Source organism: Lycorma delicatula, chromosome 7 (genome assembly GCF_047948215.1).
Source record: "Lycorma delicatula isolate Av1 chromosome 7, ASM4794821v1, whole genome shotgun sequence".
Classification (NCBI taxonomy): domain Eukaryota; kingdom Metazoa; phylum Arthropoda; class Insecta; order Hemiptera; family Fulgoridae; genus Lycorma; species Lycorma delicatula.
In genome coordinates this window covers 33254790-33278723 of record NC_134461.1, presented here as the reverse complement: position 1 = coordinate 33278723, position 23934 = coordinate 33254790, and the positions used below count along the sequence as shown (strand labels likewise).

The window sequence follows — 23934 nt, the reverse complement described above, 5'->3', positions numbered from 1 at the left end:
TTCATTGGTTCCAGAGTTATAGCCAAATGAAATTTTAATGAATGAAATATTTGGATCTTATAAGGGGAAGGCACTTTGATTCAAATCAGACTTCATTTCCCTTTTTTTAACTTTTTTAAAAATATAAATATATTGATTTATTAATAATTATTAACCTCTGATTGTAACAAATCTTTACAATAAATAAACAACAATAAAAAAAAGAAAATGAAAAAATATCAAAAGTTATTAATGAAATAAAATGTATGTACTTTTCATTTAAAAAAAATGTGTATGTGTAATGTAATAGGCGTACAAGAAAGTCATGTGGTGTCCACATCAGATTTTTTTTCTTTTAATACAGTGATGATTTTTATATTATTGTATTTTGAAAAGTTTGATCCATTTACTCCAAAATAATTGTTTTATAATCATGTCTTTTATCTTTTACAGATCTATTCAAAAGTGAATCCAATTGCTAAGGAAAAAGTTTCACTTATTATTGGTGACTGTAGTAAACCTATGTTAGGCCTTTCAAATACAGATCAACAAGAACTTCAAGAAAATGTAACTATAATTATTCATTCTGCCGCCACAGTTAGATTCAATGAAAAACTCAAGAGAGCAGTAGCTATCAATGTTATTGCTACAAGAGATTTGCTTTTATTATCAAATCAAATGAAAAAGTTAAAGGTATTATTGTACTGTAATATAAATAAAATAAATTTTTTTTATATATATGATTATTACCAACAAATAATCGTAATCTGGTGATAACAAATAAAACATAAGTATGACAGGTAAGTTTTCAAAATGTAATACATTTTGGGTAATTTTAATATTAGCCATTTTGTGACTGAGTCTGAAAGGAAAGTATGATTTACCAAATTATTGCGTGCTATAAAGCATATTAATGCTCATTATACTGATTTATGAAAATCAGTAGATTAGTTCTCAAATAATAACATATTTGCGATTATTTGGATTTTGAAGTCAATTAAAAATAAAATATTAATGATATAAAAATGGTGTATTTTTTAACTATTCCAGTTACTACAATGTCAAACTACATTTACATCAACAATAATGGCTAATCCATGAAATACAGTATAACTAGTTTGACTTCAAAGTACACAAAAAAATAGCAAAATAAAATGATTTATTTATTACAGCAGAAGCCATGATATTCTTGCTTGACAAGATATCAAACACAGCATATAATACTGACCAAATAAAAATAAAACACATTTTAACAATAATCACAGATTACATACAGCAATAATAACAACTTAGTTTATTTAAATGATTTCTAGGTCAAACATATAGAGTAACCTGAATAAACTATACTGAAAACTGATCAGTAATTATTTGTTAAGAAAATTAATTACTTATTCAGAGAAGTATTCTGTTAGAAGTTAGTGAATAAACATTTTCTTTTCCTTATAAGTAATCACTTTTAATCTTAAGATTTGTGTGTGTGTAGTTTACTTTCTATTTCTTTCTCTTAAGAAATTGCTGCTGGTGCCTAGATATCAAATATAAGGCTGCATGTTTAAAGTTGTTCGTACAAAAATGGGGAAAGAGCCTGATGATTCATGTCCATCCATGATGATATCATTTCTGTTAAAGTTAATAATTTCGGTATACCACGTATTCCTTGCTAGTCAACTCTACTTTTCAACTGGATTGTTAAACATGTTGTCAAGTGAAGAAGAAAAACAATTTTCACTGGTTTTGGACAATACCAATAATGTGGCTGATGGTAGGGCAAATTAAGTAAACGAATTAAGAAATCATAAAGTTATTTTAAATAAACCTTTGGCCCTTAAATTTATATACGCTAAAAAAAAAACACGGGCAAACATCATTTTGAAAGAGTTTGAACAGAGCATGGGAAAGAAAATGTCACTGGCAAAAATAAAGAAAATGCTTAACAATATGAAGTATGAAATTAAAAAAAAAAACAGACAAGCATAAAACAGGCAACAAGACGATAAAATTATTAAACTGGGAGAAGGATTTGTTGAACCTCTTAGAAGAATATGAAAATCCCAATTTCAAACAATTTCCAGGGGGGCAGCAAGTGCTGGCATTGAAGATGAGAAAGATAAACATACTCCAGAAGAATGTGAAACACCGGTACTTTGTAACTGATACGAATAATTGTAATGCCAAGTCGACTTTGAAACGAAAAACTAGTGACACTAATTAAATGTCTCCCTTGTCAAATAGCAAATTACACAGAATTGTTCTGTGAATTTGAATTGATGTATTGTCTCTTTTTGTAATTTTTTTCTATTACGAAACATTCATAAATGCATCCGTAACTGATAATATTGGTCTGGAGGTACCTTAAAAATCAATAAGTAATTTCTTATAAGAATAAGTAAGTATTTTGCACATTTGATTCACAATCTTTTAAGAAATGACTTATGCAGGATCAGTATTTGTGTGTAGTTATCAGCAATTACTTATAAGGAAAAGAAATACCCGATAAGATAAAAGTATACCAATTTCTGATATTTTAAAAAAGTAAAGAAAAATAATTACTGGTTTTTATTCACGTCACCCATATCTTCCGTAAATGCATGTATATCGTAAAAAATTGGAAGAGGTCTACCTCATTTTTGAATTTATCTACAGTGACCATGCTCCTGATGGTAGGAGATCCAGTTAGCAGCGGCAAACTAAATAGAGTGAAATTCCTAACATTAGTTCAAGTTCTGATTGAAATACTGCCTAGAATAGTATTAAGACTAAGAATATTTTTACTCTTCTACTGGACAAGGAAGCAAATCCAAATGCTGATGGATTTCAGAGGATGATTAACTGGCAACCACATTTGTGACAGTCACAAATGTGGTTGCCAATTAATATTAATAATAATTGAAATACTTTTTGCCTTTCTACCACGGACTTTGTGCTTGCAATGTAATTCATTTTTGTTATTGTAATATAAATGTTAAATATCACTGATAGTTTAATTTTTAATACATCTATAATTATTAACTTTTTATGTTCTTGTAGGAGCAGACAGACAAAGCTCCAATTCCAGTTTAATATCTCAACCAATATAATTGCAAATGTTCAGAATAAAGAATGAATGGAATATACAAATAATAGATAAAGAATAGTTACAATTTGTTATGCCATTTAAATAGTGATAAGATGATAAATATTGATTAGTACCCATTTTTGTTATTGTAATATAAATGTTAAATATCACTGATAGTTTCATTTTTAATACATCTATAATTATTAACTTTTTATGTTCTTGTAGGAGCAGACAGACAAAGCTCCAATTCCAGTTTAATATCTCAACCAATATAATTGCAAATGTTCAGAATAAAGAATGAATGGAATATATAAATAATAGATAAAGAATAGTTAAAATTTGTTATGCCATTTAAATAGTGATAAGATGATAAATATTGATTAGTACCCATTTTTGTTATTGTAATATAAATGTTAAATATCACTGATAGTTTCATTTTTAATACATCTATAATTATTAACTTTTTATGTTCTTGTAGGAGCAGACAGACAAAGCTCCAATTTCAGTTTAATATCTCAACCAATATAATTGCAAATGTTCAGAATAAAGAATGAATGGAATATATATATAATAGATAAAGAATAGTTAAAATTTGTTATGCCATTTAAATAGTGATAAGATGATAAATATTGATTAGTACTTTTAACTTGAGTAGAAGAGCTAAGTTTACCATGAATCTTGAAATATTAATTTAATTATAACTTTATGTAATAAAATAAGCCTATACTATTTTATAATTTATTAAATTCCATAAGCAAATTTATCTTAACAAAAATTAATTATTGCGTAATTGAAAGATTGACTCCCTTAGTTCTGTATTTAAACACTTTCTTTAAGACTACTTAACTTTTCTTTCTTTGGATGTGATATTTTATATTTTACCATGAAAATTAAAAGCAATCATTCATATTTGAGTCATTTGAACCTTAACATAAACAGATTTTATGCATTGAAATAACCTATTTCTTTTTTTTTTAATCTGATCTTTATCAAAATACAAAAACTGCATGAAAGTTTACCTGCATAAAAATTTGAATTATCCAGAAAATAGTATAGTATAAAATTTATTTAAAATAATGATAGGCTTACTGAAAAGTTTGTAATGGGGAAGAATAACATTTAATAATCAATTTAGAATACAAAAAATAATCCTAAAAAGACTATTAATGTTTACTTATAATTCATTGTGTGTGTTTTTTTACTGTAATATTTATATTTTAATTGTTATTAATCACCTACAGATATACCACAAGTGACTCCCTCTGAGGGGTTAGTGATTGCATTCTCCGAAAACTAAGGTCCAATCACCCACATTCCTACTAGACTGAAAGGTACTAGCATCAAAAGGCCTTCAGCGTTCTTTAGGGGAATCGCATTGATCGAAGAATACAAATATCTAATACAATATATTGACATTGATTTTCTATATATTCTATTTCTATGAACTTGCCTGATCAGCATCAACTAATCAATCCTTAATCTCATTTTTACACTTTTGTTGAAAGTTAGTTTTAGATTTTTTGTTAAATATATCTATTTTAAGTGCATATGATATTGTTTGTAGTATTTTAATTTCAAATAAATACTACTTAGATAACAGTATTAATTTTAAATAAAATACTATTTTAAGCTTCATCATAATTTCAAACCTGCTTAAATAATTTACACTAAAAGCAATGTCTTGTTCTGGTACTTTTATACAAAAGTTCACATTAGATTTCTATATTCTATTCTAGTATCTATTTTATTTGTAGGTTCAATTTTTAAATTGACTTCCATTGGTGTAGAATATAATTTAGTTTATTTTAAATTATACTTTTTTTGCTAATGATCCAATATAGTTTTCTTGACTTGTCATAATTTTTTTCTCATCTCATAATTATTACTTATTATTATATATTTCCTTACTTTTCCATTTTTTTTAATTTTAAAGCGTTCTGATAATGTCATTAATTTTAGTCTGATCTTTACTGCATATTAATAAGTCATTTACAAGTATTAAAATATAAATAGGTTCACTTTCAATATCATTGGCATATAAACAATAATCAATAACTGCTTCTTTTGAAACCTAACCCATTCCATGTATTTATTGAAATATTCATACAAAGTTCTGGGACTTTCTCATAAATCATACAAAGATTTTAACAAACTAAATACCCTATTTGTACCATCTTCACAACTTACAAGTTGATTAATATAAACTGTAGTGGTAATTTTCTCATTAAAAAGGCTGTTTCTTCAACCACATCTGATGGAGAATGAAACTATTTTAACAACATAATAACATTTTTAAAGTTAACACTTTACTGTTGGTGAATAAACATTATTTACCTGTTCTTCCTGTTGAAAATCTCTGGCTACCATGCCTGTCTTTGAAATTACATTTACTTTTTTTTTTCTAAAAATCCACCTTACATCAATAACTTTTCTATCTTTTCACTTTCCAACTATTTTCCAAGTTCTATTCTTAGTTAAGCTTTCTATTTCTTTATGTATAGCTTTTTCCAATTTTCAGCTTCACTGCTTAGCGTAGCCTTCTCATATGTATTTGTTGCACTTACATCACAGAAATTAACATAATAAGTTACAAAATAATTATTTGCATCTATACTATTTGGCTTTGTTACTCTCACTGACGGTCTAGGTTCTACCTCATTATTTTCATCATTATCTCATTTTCTTCAGACTCACTTCTTGAATCTGATTTTTTACTTTTGATTGGATTCATTTTTATCATCATCAATTATATTGTCTTTAAAATCTATACATGTAATATATTTTTTTATTATATTCACTGATTTTTGTGATGAAGTGTGGAAACCAATCTGGTAGCTGCCCTAATTCAGCTCCCCATCCTTATAACCAATATGGCTTGTCTTTTCAAGCCCTGGAGCAAACAGCTTTAAAATCATACAGTGAAAATTTGGAACTCATGTGGTCTTTGTTCACATGCTACAGATTGAAATCATCTTCTTTGAGCACGATCAGAAAGTTACAGTTGTCACAGATGAGGTGTTACAGTGTCTTAGTGTACGAGTGTGTCAAGTAGAAGCAATCTACCTTGTTGTATCGACCACAAGTAAAATACTTTCTTACATTTTCATGTTTCTCTTCAATTTTGTTATTTAATACCTTCTATCACATGATATGACCTATTTATTTTCAGGGTAGAGAAAATAGCCAGTATCTGGTATTAACCTCATCGCAGTCTGTAAGAATCGATACTTGGACTGATATAAATATTTGGAAATAATACGTAAATATTTCTGTAAAGTAAACAGTTCTGATGGAACAGTATACTGATAAGGTGTTCGTCTTACCCCAATTCAAGCTGCTGCATACTGTTACATCTTATGTGCTCAGCATCATCCGAGTTTTCACTTTAAGTTACCACCATCACAACCACTTGACACTGGTGTGCATGAGGTTGTTAATTGTTCAATGATAGTTATTTTAATTTTAATCTAATTTTATTTCAAATTTAACACAATAAGTGTAAATAAATAGAGATTTATAAACATAATTAATTTTTCTGTTCCAGGCATTTGTACATATATCTACAGCTTTCTCAAACTGCCATTTAAGTAAAATTGAAGAAAAAGTTTATGAATCAATCATTGATGACAAATTAATCACTTTAACTGAATGCCTTGATGATCAGCAACTGGATCAACTTACACCCAAGTAAATCTTATAACAATGAAATAATTTTTTAAAACAAATTTTTACTTTTTAGTAAGAAATTTTTACATAGTAATATTAACGTCGGTGTGTGTCATATCTACATACTTAAACTAATCCATAATACTTGGTATTGATTAATTTTATTTAACATCTCTGTTAATCATACAAACATTTTATTCTATAACTAAATGAAGGTAACTCACTCACAGACAAGTATATTAAATATGTTTAATTATATTGTATGCTTAAATTCTTTTATAAATATCAATATGGAATGCAGCTACACCTTAGTACAAATACAATTTAAAAAAAAAATGATAACCATGTAACAAATGGATGAGTGACGTATGACTTTCTCCAAATATTATTTTAAAGCATTTACTATATTCTTCATAACACTCAGAATTTAAATGAAATAAAAAAAAAATAATTTTTCTGTGGCACTATTTATGTAGTATAATATAGTTAATATGGTCTTTAATCTTTTCCATACAGCTTATCACATTTTTGTTATCTGAAAATTTTTGCTTAAAAAATATCTCTTATTAATAAGAGAACTGCTTCATTAGCTGGTAGGATTGAATTCAATCATTTATCATTAAACATGGATAAAACAAAACATGTATTGATAGGCTACTCTCAGCTCCTTGGTAACACCAACATTTCATATCTTCTGCTGTATGTTTCCATGAATGGGTGTAGATTGAAGAACAGACAATATTAATCTTGGAATTTGTTTTGACGAGTTTTTGAGGTAGTCCATTGAGGTTACATACACATGTGATTGTGTTTATGCAGCCATGTGCTAATTAAAATGATGAAAATGATTTATTTCAGTTTCTTTTTACGTAACTCTCAACTGTTGTTCTTAACTTCGATTGCTTTATATCTATAATAATCTAACTCTAGGGCCGGAGGATGCTGCTGATGGCTTTCAGATATTCAGTACAGTATATATTTGACATCAAATACTTAATACAGTTAAAACTTGAGAAACAAAGGAAGTTACTCATGTCTGTCTTAGCCTATAAGTTTAGTGTAATAAAGCAAATTGTTGTAATTCATATCATTGAATAGTTACATTTTTAGTTATTGCTTTACATATTTGAAATATTCTGCTTGTTATTCCAATAGTCTCTTTATTAACTATAGGCTTTTTGTTAAACTACGATAAGCGTGTACACAGTCATCAATAGCAAAAGTTTAATATGTCTGCTATTTTTTATAATTAATTTATTTTTGCTTCTTTTCGTGGTCTTAAATTATATAATTCAATACTCTGATTCTATGTATAATATTTAAATTATATATTTAATTATTTTATTAACTTATTAATTTTTCACTGTATTATTAATCTTATTATTTAATGTTTTTATTAATTAATTATTTCATCATTTATTATGTTTTGATTGTAATTGCTTATTCTACTTTCTGCATTTTATATGTACATTTAATCTGTTTCAGTTAATCTGTTTCTTCTTCCATGTACTTCTTAAATGAGTGGCATATCTAATCTTTGTAGAATCTGTACCCCTTCTGTGGGGGGACTAAAGCAAAACCAGTAAAGTAGCTTACCTGAATCCTGAATGTAGGAACTAATACTTTATGTGGTTGTTTAAGTAATAAATATGTTGTTATTAAGAATTATAAAAGCTAAAATAGGAGAAAACCCTGTTTTCACTCAATTATGTTCAGGGTAGAACATTACTTTCCTCAGAATGATCATTTTAAAAAGGAAACATGGTATTACAGAAGCAACACTCATATGAATACTTCATGATTGTTAATTACAACCAGCACTGTCAATAAAGTAAATACTGTATCAAATACAGATGTGCTTAAATGCACCTGACATATGTAGGGTTTAGATAAAGTTTACAGTATTGTTTTTAAATTAGGGAAAATTAATATACTTTCTTATAAGGTATTTCCTTCTAATTTTTACTCTTCTTATCTTCTAACAGAATCTGTTATTCAAAAACTACTCTTGCTTTTTCAGATTGTTAGAGAATTGTCCTAATACATACATATATACCAAGAGAGTTGCTGAAAGTCTTTTTAATAAATATGGTAAAGGGCTTCCTATTGTTATCATACGGCCCAGCATAAGTAAGTAATCAGTTTCTGTAATCATTTATATTAATTAGTAAAAAATAATTAATATGGTAGACAAAATTAAAATATCAAAATTCTTATTCTTCTGCAGAATAGCAACAGTAGCTTGTCATATTTATTGATCTGCTGCTGGGTGACTGGGTGATTAATGTCATAGCCAACAATCTATCACATAAAGTTGCTGAAACCAGGTTCAAAACCAATTAAATGTGTATTACTACAGTGTGGATTTGAATACATATTACTTTTGACCTAAGATGAATCAACAGTTATTTTCAGTGCCCAGAAATAATTGGCCTGTGACTGAATATTATAAACTAAATTGTGATATAAGCTTAACAAACAAAAAAAGCAGAAATCAAGATAAATGTTGTATATATTTTAAAATAACTCAATGTCTACCCATAGTAGAATTGCCTGCTTACTGTCAAAACCTCTCCAGTGTGTTACTAATAACTACATGGAGCTAAGCAACACTGGAGATATACTGCTAAGCCGAGAGTTTTAGTTGGTACTGCCTTTTCCTTTCCTTTTGGAAGTATAAAGTGTATTCTAACCAATAAATACTAACCAGCCATTGCATTCAAGTATGTTTACATTCATTGATCCAGAATCTAATTTGCCTCATGTGATACAATAGTCATACAAATCAGTTTTACAACTGATTTTATGGTCATAAAAGAAGTTTAGTTACTTCAACTTCTTGTCTACTCAACATAATGTGTCTAATGAAGGAAAAATGAAGTATTACATAACCCGTTTTATATAAACTGTTTTACAATTCTACAAAAGGTGCTGTGGATTCAATTGATCAAATACCAAAGGGGTACCCAACAAAAGGAGTGTTTGAAGGTGGCCACTTTCTGTTTTTTATACTCTAATTTATGTTGTATATATGAATGCTTTTTCAATATACATTCAGAACTATCCAGAATGGAATAAAAGTAAGACAAATAGAAATATCAGAACTTCAATTACACCTTATCAAACATATTGTGATACAATGATCAAAGAGTATTTTTGGAGTAAAAATCCAATAATCACAGCAACAGAATGCATTTTAGGATATAAGCTAACAACTTCCAGATAGCAAATAACTGAATCGGGGAGAGGTCGATGCCATACCTGCTGTAGTGAAGCTTCTTCAAGGAAAGAAAAACAGAATAATTGAGTAAAATAACTGTTGTTTATGCAAAAATGGATATGCATGTGGAAACTATTAAGAAAGATCAAACATTTGTTTTGAATAAAAAAAAGTAATTGAATAGTTAAGCGAAAATATTCGAAATCTACTGATGATAAAAGAACATTATTTAAAAAAATTTTTAATTTAGTATTCATCACATTATCTAGAAAATTGTTTTGTTGTATTAAATAAATCATACTTTATAACAAATCTGTAAATATTAAACTTCTTAATTAATATAAACACATGGTAAGAGGTAATTTAAGTATGGAGATTTTTTGACCCCCTCCCCCCTGCTCATGTATACTACTAAAAATACCTTGGCATCTTCGATTAAGCTAACAAAATGCCATTAAACTTTTGAAAGATAATATGGTTTAAAAAACAACTTAAGTTTTAAAAATGTGGGAATGTACTCCAGAAACGATTTTAGCTATTGCATGGCTCTGTTTTTTTTTATTGCTCCTGATGCTGATAAAAAAAAACAGTTGTAGGTGGTTAGTAATCCTGGGCCATCAAAAAACTGTTTTTGATGGCCCAAAATCAATATTTTTTTAAAAAATTGTTACTTTTTTAAGATTTTGAGCCGAAATAAATTAATTAAATACTGAATTTTTAAAAGTTTGCTTCTTAATACACTCAAATTACTAGTGTAGCTATCTATCTGTGACTCTTGCTGCTGTTCTCATGGGAATCAGGTGGTTTTATTACTGATCGTGAATTTTTTATGGTTTGGTAGACATATTTAAAAAATGGTACAAACAAAATAATGTTAATTGAGAGACTCATTAGGTGGAGTTATGGTAACATCCTTGATTTTTTTGATACATTTTTTAACCAACGTCAAGAAAGTAGATTATCAATTTGTTATTTTTTTTTTTATCTATGTCACAGATTTTGACAAATTTTTTTAATTAAAAGAGATACCTTCATAACGGTCCCATATAAATTTTAATCAAATCCAATGATCATCTAAGGAAAAATACCAAAAAAACCGAATGGCCCGACACCTTTAGCTGCTGACCACTCACACCAGAACCATGTTCCTCTGTTCTCTGTATGACTAGGATATTAATAACAGTCTACATATTGTTGTCTAGTCTCTGTGGAGATATTCATTGCATTTCTTTCTTTATTTTTCTTCCTTTTTATTCCTTATTTAATCATTTTTTATCCTTTTTATCCTTATTTTTTTCTTGGATACTTTCCTCTAAATTCCATATAAAATATTAAACCTACAATTATATTTATATAAAGTGGTGAAAAAGTTTATTATCACTAATACCAAAATTATAATATAAATATTTAAATATATATTATGCAATAATAAATTCTAATTTTGCAATATTATTAAGTAGTCATACAACAAGCTCCCAACCGACATCACCCTGTATGAATCGAGTTAAATATTATAATTTCACAATAAAGAATATTCTATAGCTATTATGAACACTTTTTTTAACTGGGTACTTGTAACCTTGTCTAAATGTCTAACTGCAATAATGAAACCTATAAATTGGATAGATTATACATCCTCACCATTTCTGTCACAGCTTTTTCATTATGTGGTCTATTTAATAACATATTTGGGACAAAATCAGACAAACTATACATACTATACTATATTATTTTAGGCGATATCCTCTAAAGTTTTAACTTGACTACGAGTGACATAAATCTGCCCCTTTGTAAAAAAAGTTTTCTTGCTGAGATCTCTGTCACTCCCCTCTGTCAAGAGTTGTAGCTTGCAATTTTGTAAACAGTTACAAATCAGATTAATTTTAGAGACATCATTCTACACTTGACATCTCCGTACCTCTTTGTCACTTGGAATGTACAAACTAGTGAAATGGCTCCGCACAACCATCAACATTTTTCATTCTAAGACAAATTTTATGAGTACAGCTTCCAGTAACTCTCTTTCCTCCTATATCAAATCAAGGCAATGAGAATGTGTGTGTGTAATATTTTTCTGAGTGTAATGATTAGCCTGAAACAAAACAAATGGTTTGTTTATATATGCTTTTATTAGCAAGATGAATTTTTTTTATTAGTGAAGTAATAGAAAACTGAAGACATATTTAGTGAAGTTTTTCTGTATATAACTGCTAATATCTATAAACTGAAGTATTAAATAAATTTAAAAAAAACAACTTTTAATAGAAATCTTGTGAATCATTATTCTACATGTAAATTCTGCAAAATAATGTCAGTCTTCTGGAAATCAGAACATCTGCTCAGCAATCTAATATTTTAAGAATTTTCAATTTTATAAATGATGATATTATTTTCAAAATATTCAGTGACTGAATACAGCTGCAATAAAAATGAACAAAAAAAGAAATTCATGTCTGTCTTGTGGGTTACATTGTACAATAGATATAGTCTGCTATTTTTTGACCTGCTTAACAGCGTTTTACATATTTAAATTTAAGCAACAGTCATTAAGGTAAACCTGCAATTAATCTTGAAGCTTGGATTTATGACAGCTTGTACAGTGCGTGTTATCCAAACTGAAAACATTCAGTTTAGTTTTAAGGCGCAGAAGCTAAATTGCTTTCTTGTAAATACAACTTCTTATGTTACCGGATGGTATTATGTATTACTTTTAAATACTTTCTAATTCTGCTGTTGGAATTTGTCCAAATTCTGCTTCTTTTTATTCAAGTTTTGATTGAGAGTAATCACATTTTTTAATCTATTGTACATTTTTAGTGTTTTATAATTACGAGTGAACTTACGTCTATCTGTTTTTTGTATTTTTTTGTAAAATACAAAAAACTAAAATGGCAGGCCCGGGAAATAATAAATAGTGTATATGAGTTTATGAAACAAGAAGGTGTTTTCTGAAAAAAAGAAGATAAACTCCTGATTCAGATATGTGAAGAAAGGGCAGCAGCTGTGTGTGGGGTATTGCGATCCCAAGTCATGAGTAAGCCCACTGGTTTGGTCTAATGGTGAATGCATCTTCCCAAATCAGCTGATTTGGAAGTCAAGAGTTCCAGCGTTCAAGTCCTAGTAAAGGCAATTACTTTTATACAAATTTCAATACTAGATCATGGATATCGGTGTTCTTTGGTGGTTGGGTTTCAATTAACCACACATCTCAGGAATGCTCGAACTGAGACTGTACAAGACTAAATTTCAATTACCACTTATACATATCGTCCTCTGAAGCAATACCTGAATTGTAATTACCGGAGGCAAAACAGGAAAAAAAGTCCAGAGAGCAAGAAAAAGCAGTTGTTAGAAAAATTAGCCAAAAATCCGGCAGAGACTTCTTTCATACCCCTAAAAAAATATAAACCCCATATAATTCCTGCAGTGGGACTAGATGAACGACAAGTGTGTGGTGAGATGAACTATACACGAATTTCAAAAATTTGTAAACAATGAAAAAGATGTTAGTGCCTGAAGATGCCAATGGTTATTCAGGAAAAAAGACAAGTTTGAAAAAAATATTAAAAGAATTAGGCTTAGATGGAGAAAATCTGAAAATAACAGAAAGATTCTCACAGAGCAACATAAGGTTTAAATATTCAATATCTGACTGCCATAAAAAAAAATGTAGAACTGAAAATAGGCTGATGGTGTACCTTGAAAAGTCATATATATTATCTTCTCACACTATAAATAGATCGTGGTGTAGTGATTTAGGTGATGGGCTGAAAGTTCCTTTTTCAAAAGGCAGCCTATTTCGAAGTACAGGTTGAAGGAGAAATGGGTTTTATACCAAACGCTTTACTAACTTCACAAACAAGATTAAAAAGTGGCAATTACAGAGGTCAGATGAAAGCAGAAAATTACTTTAAATGGACAGAAGAGATATTAATTCCAAATTTCCCTGATAATTTTGTGATAATTTCTGACAACGCATCCTATCATCACAATGCCATGTTAGAAAAACCACCAACCTCCACTTCAAGAAGAGAATATATGATAAAGTGGTTGCAGAAAGACTGTTCCTCATTCTTCCTTGATGCTGAAATCACAGTTGAATGAATTGATAAAAGCAATCAGGGAAAAGTTTACTGTTAATGTGTTTGATGAATTTAAAAAAAAAATAAATGCAAGACATTCTGCAACTACCTGCATATCACCCGGAATTAAATCTTATCAAGATGGTTTGTTCAGAAGTTAAAGGATATATAACAAATCACACTGAAACTTTTGATACCAAAGATGTTCAAAGGCTATGGGAAAATAAAGTGGCTGACATGAGTGAAAAAAGTTGGAAGGTGTAAAGTGATAAGGTTACAGAAACTGAATATATGCAACAAGAGCACAGTATTGGCAATAATATGGAATCGTTTATTATTTGTTTAAAATAAGACAATGATGATGGTGATTTTGATGACAGTAATCTCGGAAATTCTAATATTTCTTGCAAAGTGAATGATCATCACCCTCTTTAATTAAAATAGTTTTTGTTTTTATATTTAAAATAATTCGTTTCAACTGTAATTTTTGATCCTATTATTTAGTGTATTTAATCGTATTGCATTAACATTTAAATATCTGTTACATTAATGAAATGTAGCACTCAATGAAGGTAATACATTTTGATTTGCATGTTTTGTTATTTTACGTTTTTTTATTTTTTTATTTTAGGGCTACTATTCTACAATTCTCACCCTCACGTAAGTGCTTCTGTAATTCTTGTCATGTTTATTACTATTTTGTAAAAAGTATAGTAACATATTTTTTTTTTTGCAGAACATGGTCGGATATTGAAGTAATGAAGTAAATGTTATGCTAAAAGAATAGTAGAATGATTTGAATTGCGGCTTTCTCTGCCATAGTACCAAGCATCAAAACTGGTTACACCACCAATATATATTTTATATATGTTATCATTGGAAGTGGGCTTAATTTAAATTAGTCTGTAAAGAACTCTTAAAAAACAAATGAATAGAGACGAAAATAAAATATGTTTATGAAAATGTTAACACAATAACCAGTTTTTGTTTTATATTTTTCAGTCACAGCTTCAAATAAAGAACCTGTCCCAGGTTGGATTGACAATGTATATGGCCCTACTGGAGTTTTTGTTGGAAATGCAACTGGAGTTTTAAGGGTCGCAGAATGTGATCCTCATGCTATAGCAGATATAATACCAGTTGATATGGTAGCTAACATAGTAATTGCTTCAGCATGGAATTTAGATTGCAGGTGAGTTTAAAATTTTAATAAAAATTATTAAAATTAATTAATTAATAATTCAAATTATGAATTATTATTAGTCTCTTCTTGGGTTCAACTAAAAAAAGTTAAACTTTATGCTTTATCCAGCAGTGTTAGTGCTAATTACATACAATGGAAAATTTTTTATATTTATATGTGTTTTGGATTTAATTTCACCTTTACTTATCACACACTGCTAATCAACTAGTGCTACATATTTTTTTTCAATTTTAATTTCCTAGAACTTTTTTTGCCATTGTGTTAATTAAAACAGAGTGTTCATGGATGATGAAAATCCATGTGTAATGAAAGAATTTTTGTTTTAACTACTTTTCTTCAAAAGGTTACAATACCTAGAAATAGTCTTAATTATAGATTTTATTTTACATTTAAATTTAAGAAGAAGCAGATCCCAGCCTAAAGGATTTTCTGTATACTCCTATTTTTCTGAATCTTTAAGTATTGTTCTACGTTCTTAGCAAAACACATAATTTGGCCTACCAAATCAGAATAATTACTTTAAAGAAGAAGATTTTTAAAAAGTTATCACTTTTAGCAGCATTTCTATCTTTTCAGTTATGTAGTGACTCATATTTTAGATGTTAGTTCCTACCAATTACAACTGATTGTTGGGCCTGCATAAAACTATACTGTTAGATCTCATATAATCTAAACAAGATTACGTAATCTATATTTTGTGAGTGACTATTAAACATATTTTTTTAGGTTAGGAATGCTTAATAATGAAAATTATATGTATGCATGTCCTAACAATTTAAAAAATCATTGCATTTGATAAATAACTATATACCTACATAAAAACAATTATATGTTGAGGGATTATATTCTGTGTGCTGCAAGATATATTTTCTCCAAAGGTTGGTAATTCTGCATGTGTGCAGTTTGGTTCTTGTTTTTCATTGTGTGTTTTTTTTTTTTGATCGATTGAGACTGTGCTTTTCTATGTGCACTCAGAATGGAGTTAACATTAGAGCAGCAAATATTTCTTATTGAATATCACTTCTGAGAGCACAATTAATTTAAACTAACAGTGAAAGACCAGTCTTCCATTAGTTCAACAGATCATGCTGTGAAAGAGCTCTAATCATGGATGTGGGGTATATGATAGGTAAAGAACTATAAGAGAAGTGATAAACCTTCAGTACTCAATGAAAATTTCAAACATATTGGCTGCTATGCCACCAAGTCCATGGGAACAACAGAAAAAGAATGTAGGAACTACACACAAGACAGTTCATAAGAAGCTCAGTCTTACTATCTATAAAATGAAAGCAGTTCAAAAGTTACTGATCACAGACTGCAGAAAACTACTTCAGTACTGTGAATGGTTTTAACAATTTCTAGTGGATGATATGCATATTTTGAACATTTTTTTCTATACCGATGAGACATGCTTCTATTTATCAGATCATGTGCATGCACAGAATTCATGTTTATGGTCTACCAATAATCCACATGCCATACATGAAATTTCACTACCTGTCCAGAAGATTAGGGTGTGGATTGTAGTATCCAGGAAAAAATAGTTAGCCCAATATTCTTCAGAGAAACAATAAATTCAGCTTGTCGTTGTAAAATCATTTAACAGTTGATGGGAACGCTAACCAAGGACAAAATTAATAATGCTTGGATTCAACAAGTGGCACTTACTGCCAGGCAGTCCATGAAGTTACTATTGGACTTATATCCACCGGCTTTTTACATATTTTGTTAAGCAAAACATAAAGTTTGTCAAGGAACCACAGCCTCCAGGGACTTAAAACTGCTGTTCATAATGCAATCTCCTAAAAAATTCATTTTACTATACACTACTAGTCGTGCTCTACGACTGTTATTCTATTTCCATTCACATCTTATCACATGTTAAAATTTCATAGTATAGGAATCCTAGTAGGATTTCCTAGTATTTCCTTATATTAAAGAATTGGACAATGTTCACAGAATAAAGCGTAGTATAAAGGTAATGTCTAAATCAAAAACAGCTGTAATGCTTCTAAAACAGTTCAGTTTCTTCCTAATTTCAATGAGAAGGTGCCTCAACATTCTTGCTCAGAGACAAATTATCAAGTTGCTTGTGAATTATGGTCTATTTTTATAATTTTTTCCTCAAGGTAGCAGATATTATATTTGCCAATTTGCTACAATAAAGTTATTTTTTAAACCATTAAATTTACTGTAAATGACAGTGTAAAACTGTGAATTTTAGAATTCTGAGTAACTGGAGACAACAAAGACTGATCAGAAAATTAAATGAGGAATTTAAAAAGAAATGTACTATTAAAAGAAATTTGTTATATTAAAATCACCCAACTTATTCTGCTGTGCAAATTAAAAAAAAAATCAACAAGAACTTTATTAGGATTTAGATGACATTAAAGTTTAGCTTACTGAGAAAAAAACCGTTTTGTTCATCACAGTATCCTTATGTTGTAAAGTGCATAACAATTTATATGCAGTGTATTTGTTATGTTGTTATGAAGTATATAGTAATTGTTGAAAATGATTTCAATGAATATCCATGTAAATTTGCACACCTTTCTTCTTGTTCTGAAAGACTTTTACAAGTTATTCATGTGTAGTGTTGTAGATGTAATTATGAACAGGAGATTTAAGTCCCTGGAGGCTGTGGTTCCTTGACAAACATTATGTTTTGCAGATTCACTGTTTCTTACAATTGCAAAAGTTAAGAATACTAATGAGTAATGAGGTCTATTCTTTTATCTCAAATAAGCTAATCTTATATTAATTTTCATGTATTGTTGTAGAATTAAAAAAAAAAAATTGTTACAGAAGAAAGAAGGACAGTATTGAATATCCACTAATATACAATATAGTTTCAAATGCACAAAATCCAGTCACATGGCTTAATATTACTGCCTACTCCATTTCCATAATCATTTTAGAAACGGACAAAATAAAATTGAGTATTTTTAAGTTCTTTCTACATTATCTACCGGCATTACTCATAGATACCATTGCATCAATTCTTGGTAAAGAAAAAAGGTAAGATTTTGTTTTTACTAATAATTTACCACAGGAAACTTAAGCCAAGATTGGCCAGGGTTTATTGCTTGATTAACTTTTTTTTAATATTACTATTATCCACTTAAGAAAAGGCATCACACAAGATGTTACCATTTTGTCATAAAAACTGACAAAATGGTGGAGTTAAAAATTATAATTTGAAAGTTTAATTATTATTACCTACACTATTAAAAAAAAGACACAAACTATTTGCATATAAGAATGATAATTTCTCCACAAAAATTTAAGAATTGTTCACTTTACACGAATAATTTCTATAATATTTTAACGATTATTCCTTTCTGAATACATGAACTTCAGTAATTGCATCACTTTGCTGTAAACCCTTACAAATGTTCTTTCACTTTACACTTTGTTCATAATTTCAAATAAATTACTCTCTTTTAATAAAAGTTATAGAAAAACAACTATTATATTTACAGTTGTTTTGGTGAATTTTTCACGTCAAAAAATATGTTAAAAATATGAATCAAACTCATTTTATTTTTATTGATATGTTTACAGGCTGCTAAAACTATCAGAAAAAGTTGACAAATTTTTACAGTCAATATCATATTTCTGTATAAGACAATGGGATTTATCTAACAAGAATACTCAAGATCTGTGGAAATCATTAGATCTAAAAGATAAAGAAATATTTCCATTTAATGTTGAAGATATTAATTGGGAAGAATATTTATGTGACTATATGAGAGGAATAAGACAATATATGTTAAAAGATGATTTGTCAACTATTCCAGCTGCAAAGAAAAGGCCTAAATGGTTAGTTCTGCTGAATTTTTTTTAATTTTTTTTATTAGACATTACATTAGATTTTATTCTCTATTCTTATTATTCTGTGCTAATCCTATAATCATAAAATATTTACATTCTTTATTATATAATAATACTACTATTGAAAAAATATATTACACTTTCGAATTATCTATCCATTTAATACTCATTTCCAGAGTTTCTTGCAATAACTTCATTACAAATATTCAGTAAATTATTATTTTCTCTATGTTACAGAACCATTTTATTTTATTTGGTGTGATCATTCATACCATAAACTGAGTGCTTGCTAGTTCACAATCCATGTGTCATAGGAATCTTTAATAAGTTCTAAAAATTCAAAGGTCTAGTTGTAGGCTGGCCAGTTGTTGAAGTGATTAGCAAGCTGTTATCTACATCAACTGATTCATTCCTAGCAAGATCTGCCCTTTTTTCTATTAATAATTTCATCTCTCTTACGTACTTTGTGTAGAAGCATGCTTCTACACAAAGCTAATTTATTATAAGTAAATTAATGAAGATGATGTTCAATAGTATTTCATATTATTATAATTATTTATGTGAGTTTATCTTTCATTTTACATATAAATATTAAAAGTTAATTTTTATATAGATACTCTTTCTATATCAATGCACTGAATATACCTTCCAAAGAAAATGGCAGATGTGCATTCCAACAGAGTGAGTTTAAAACTTTACTAAAGTAATGAATGCAACACTGAATAAAATTACATAAAGAACAAAGGCTTCAACATAACATTTTTTTAGAATAATCGCTATTCCAGGAATACATACCAGTAATAATGCTTATATAAGCCAAATACTATTCTCGAACTTGTATAAGTAGTAATATTTATTTATTTTAAATTGAAACAGAAAATAAAGTTTAGAAATCATTAAAAAGAAACATACTTTTCAATGAAATTTCTAATCAAAGGCAAGTTATTAAATTTAATGAATGAATATAAGTACAGTTCATCATGAAACCAGATTCTGAGCTGCAGATTTTAACAAACATTGTCTGTATTTTTATTAATTATATTTTTCAACATTTTTTGGGATAGAATTGAAACAATCAAGGGACCAAGATGCTATTATAACAGAACAGTCGCCTCCTAGGCAATACTTTTCTATACTTTTTCATGTACAGCACAATAATTAATATGAATTCTCTTATATATATATATATGTGTGTGTGTGTGTGTGTGTGTGTGATTTATTCTCATTCTTAAGCCATTTGTACTGGTTCTTGTAGATGATTATTATGTTTTCTGTAAAACCTGTACCGATGGATTAATTGCATTGCAGTAAGCATGTTTACTTAAAAGAATATATTCAGTAGTTGAAGAAGGATTTAATTAATAACATCATTATTATAAAAAATTATTTAATAAATATTTATTTATTGTTTTGTTATTCAATAAATTTGTTTTATTTAATAATTATTAAATAATAATAATTATTTTTATAATTATTTTTTTTTTTTTTAGGTTATATTTGACACAATACATGTTATTAATAATCTTCATCATTTTTGTGTTTGGATACATAACATGGATTACAATTTGTTCAATTAAAAGATTTGGTTGATGTAATTTACAATTATTCTGCAGAGAAGTTATTTATATAAATGTACTTAAATGCATTTAAACATTTAAATACCTTTAATACATTTTCATGTTATAAAAGTGAAGAAAGTAAAGTTAGCTTTATTATCAGTTTTAATTGCATACATTATTAAAAAATATTTAAATAAATATAAGGGTGAAAATTTATAAATATAAGCATAAATTTCTTTAAGAAGTGGGATGTTTACATTTGATGATAATACTTCAGATGAAAATGTGCATGACTAAAAGCTCTATTTGTACTATTTTCATTTCAATAAAGAGATTTTAAGCTAAAATAATATTATTGCTCATAGCATTAAGAAGAGCCAAAGTTAAAATCATATTTTTAATTATTACAATTTTCTATAACACTGGACAATAAAATTTTGTTTTTTTGTTCATTACAAGAATGTTGATAGCTGAAACTTATAGTATTTTTGATGCTGATTTTAAATAAATAACTGGTTTCTTTCTCAGGCATAGTTTGTTTTTTTTTTTTTTGTAAGAATCATTGTGATGATAGTACAACAATATTATACATGCCTAAAATATTCTTCTTTTGAATTTTCTGGTATAGTTTACTGTAGGTGTATCCAGCATTCTTTATATTCATCACTAACAGCTCCACAATTAGTAGGGAAAAATCCAGATGAGAATCTAAGAACTGGATCTTCAGCGACATACTACACCCAAATGCTTTATATTAAAGAAGTTCAGTTATATGTTCTTTTACAACCTTTTTAAATGATTTCCATGCAGCAACCTCATTTTCAAATTGTCTTCAAATACGAGGGTCATTCAATAATTAAACAAACAAATAACTATACAGCAAAACTGGTTTATTAAATACAATTTTTTTTGTCTATGTTTCCACATAATCCCCACCAACTTCTATGCACTTGTCCCATCTTTTTACAAGTCTTCTTATCCCCCTCAGTGAAAAATTCTTTACCTTGATCTCGAAGCAAGTTTTGTATTTTTTTCTTTACTTCTTTTGAACTTGGTGCCATGCAAAGCTTATTTCATTAAACCGAACCGATAGAAATCCAAAGGGACAAGGTCAGGGCTGTAAGGATAATGAGGAGGTTAGGAAAACCTAACCCGTTTTCCAATAGTTTTCAGCATCAGTTGTGCCATATGATGTTAAGTGTTGTCTTGAAAAAGAAGCACGTCTTTTCTCTGCTATCCCGGACATTTCCTCTTCAATGTGGGCTTGATTTGTTCTCAGTCATGGCTGAGTAGTACAGGCTGTTGATAGTGCATTGCTCCTCCAAATAATCTCAGAAAATCAGACCATGGGCACTCCAGAAGACAGTTAAATGACCTTACCAGCCAATGGTTGCATTTTGAATTTATAGACAGATGATTCAGGGTGTTTCCACTGCATGCTTTGATGCTTCAACACCAGCTCAAAGTGATGTATCCAAGTTTTATCACAGGTTAAAATCCTGTCCAAAAATGCGTAATTGCGTAATTGTTATTGAAACAAATTTTGAGTTTGGTGCAATCTCTTCTTTTTTTTTTGAATTTGGTGTCAAATCTCTCAGCTTTGTAATGAACAGTAAGCTATCTGGGAACCCACCTTGCACAAGTCTTATGGTAGTTCAGTTTGTTTTGAATGATGGATGAGTTATTATCTCCAAATGTTGTTGGTTTGTGGGACGGTTCTTGGGTGCACCCTAATAAATATATGATGCAATTTCTTTCCAGCCATGATGTTTTTAGGGACAGACCAGAAATTCGGCCTGGTAGATTCTGTGATGTGTCCTCAGTGTGGACAATTGGAGAACACCTACCGTGATCTTTATGAGTGCTTGAAGTAGGAGTTAATGCGTATGGAGACCACCTGTCGACTTGATCTTATCGGGTCAGCGTTGGAACTCCATGTAAACTGGAGGAGCCAGGCCGAATGGAGAATAGTGGAGATTTTATAGTGTACTTAGCAAAAGAAAGGATTGCTGAGGGAATCTAGAGCTCTGCTTGGATTTCTCGTGTATTCTGCTTTTGTTGATTTTTTGCTTTATAAATTATGTTTTTGTCCTTTGTTTTCTTTTGTTTTAATGTTACTGTGTTGTTATTGTTCCATGTAATATTTTTATGTTTCATGTTGTGTGATGAACTCACTTTTATTTTTTACGGGTAGGTAGTTCAATTCCTTTGTTTAGTTAGGTCCTTTCAGTCTTACTTAAGACTCTGTAAGATGTGTTTTGTTTTGAGTTCATTAAATAGTACACCAATAGTATTAAATAGTACACCAATGGGAATGTCACTCATGGCATCCTGGTCGAGGTGGACTGGAATATTTCAAAACCCAAGGTTTCGAAGATGACCTCCAGTAATGCCTGTAACAGCTCGAAACAGAGGGGGTAGCGGAGGGTATGTATCTTTCCCTATTGGGGTCAGGATGTGCCAACACTTACCCAAAATTTTTTTCATCATTATAGATTTATATCATGATTTTAATCATCATTATAGTTCATATGATTTTTATCAATGAGGTTATATCTCTTCTCTGAGTCTTTATGTTACTTCGCCACAAATGTAACAGAAACTGTCTGGATGGTTAACACACTGTGTGGAATTGTTATTAAAACGTTTCCTGCAATACAGTTACAAAAATGTAATGAAAACTCTAAACACTTTATATACAAATTAATGTAGTATTTTTCATACCAGCAAGGTACGTTTTTTATAAGTACTACATCCAACATTGAATCACCAAAACAAAATTTGTATATACTGAATAGTATATATGAGTAAGGGTGACATAATTACATTTAGAAAAAAAAAATGACATAAATCATGTGTATAATTTCTAATTGTTTTAATTAGTGCATAAATAATAATAATAATTTTTTCAAGGTTATTTATCAACTCAAATAAATAAATTATAGTTTATTTTGCAGCTTTTACTGCAACTTTATTGTAGTAAAATAAATAATATACTGTACTTGAATTGTTCATCACATGTGGTTGCTGGAAAACTGGAAGGGCAATTACAAAAAATCTGAGGCCGATTCGGAAATTGTGACTTCATATTTAGAATCAGCATCCAAAAACACATAGCATTCAGTAAATACTGACTATGTAACAAAATCATTGTTGATCGGTATATTTAGAATATTTTCTTTGATATTAAGATGTACTGAAATGTAAGTAATATACTGAAAAATGAAAATTAATACATAACAACTTTGATGAATATCACATGTACTTCTTCCAGCAAGACTGCTTCATGCATCAAAGTACATTGGATCAGTAAAGAAGGCAACAGCAAA

At 28.9% G+C, this 23934-nt stretch overlaps 1 protein-coding gene and 1 long non-coding RNA gene across 11 annotated transcripts in view; one reads left to right on the top strand and one right to left on the bottom strand.

Moving 5' to 3' along the window:
• Positions 1–23934, bottom strand: part of LOC142328204 (uncharacterized) — a 118927-nt gene that overhangs the window by 67216 nt on the left and 27777 nt on the right. For 4 of the 10 annotated variants that reach the window (XR_012757219.1, XR_012757218.1, XR_012757221.1 and 1 more), the window contains one exon: positions 21016–23255. The exons of the other annotated variants lie outside the window; for them this stretch is intronic. This is a non-coding gene — a long non-coding RNA (uncharacterized LOC142328204). Of the gene's footprint in view, positions 1–21015; positions 23256–23934 lie in introns of those variants that run through there. 10 annotated transcript variants of the gene reach the window in all.
• Positions 469–20826, top strand: LOC142328203 (fatty acyl-CoA reductase wat-like). The gene is made up of 7 exons (XM_075371787.1): positions 469–672; positions 6579–6721; positions 8721–8830; positions 15005–15194; positions 18018–18230; positions 18777–19034; positions 20537–20826. The coding sequence occupies exons 1-7, from the start codon at positions 502–504 to the stop codon at positions 20634–20636; spliced, it is 1185 nt and encodes a 394-aa protein (XP_075227902.1). The 5' UTR covers positions 469–501; the 3' UTR covers positions 20637–20826.

Excerpts from the sequence above, each read along its gene's own strand:
- LOC142328203 (XM_075371787.1), top strand. The coding sequence starts at position 502 with ATGTTAGGCCTTTCAAATACAGATCAACAAGAACTTCAAGAAAATGTA. Across the intron at positions 6,722-8,720 it reads CTGGATCAACTTACACCCAA|ATTGTTAGAGAATTGTCCTA; the intron begins GTAAATCTTATA and ends TTGCTTTTTCAG. Across the intron at positions 15,195-18,017 it reads GCATGGAATTTAGATTGCAG|AAGAAAGAAGGACAGTATTG; the intron begins GTGAGTTTAAAA and ends AAATTGTTACAG.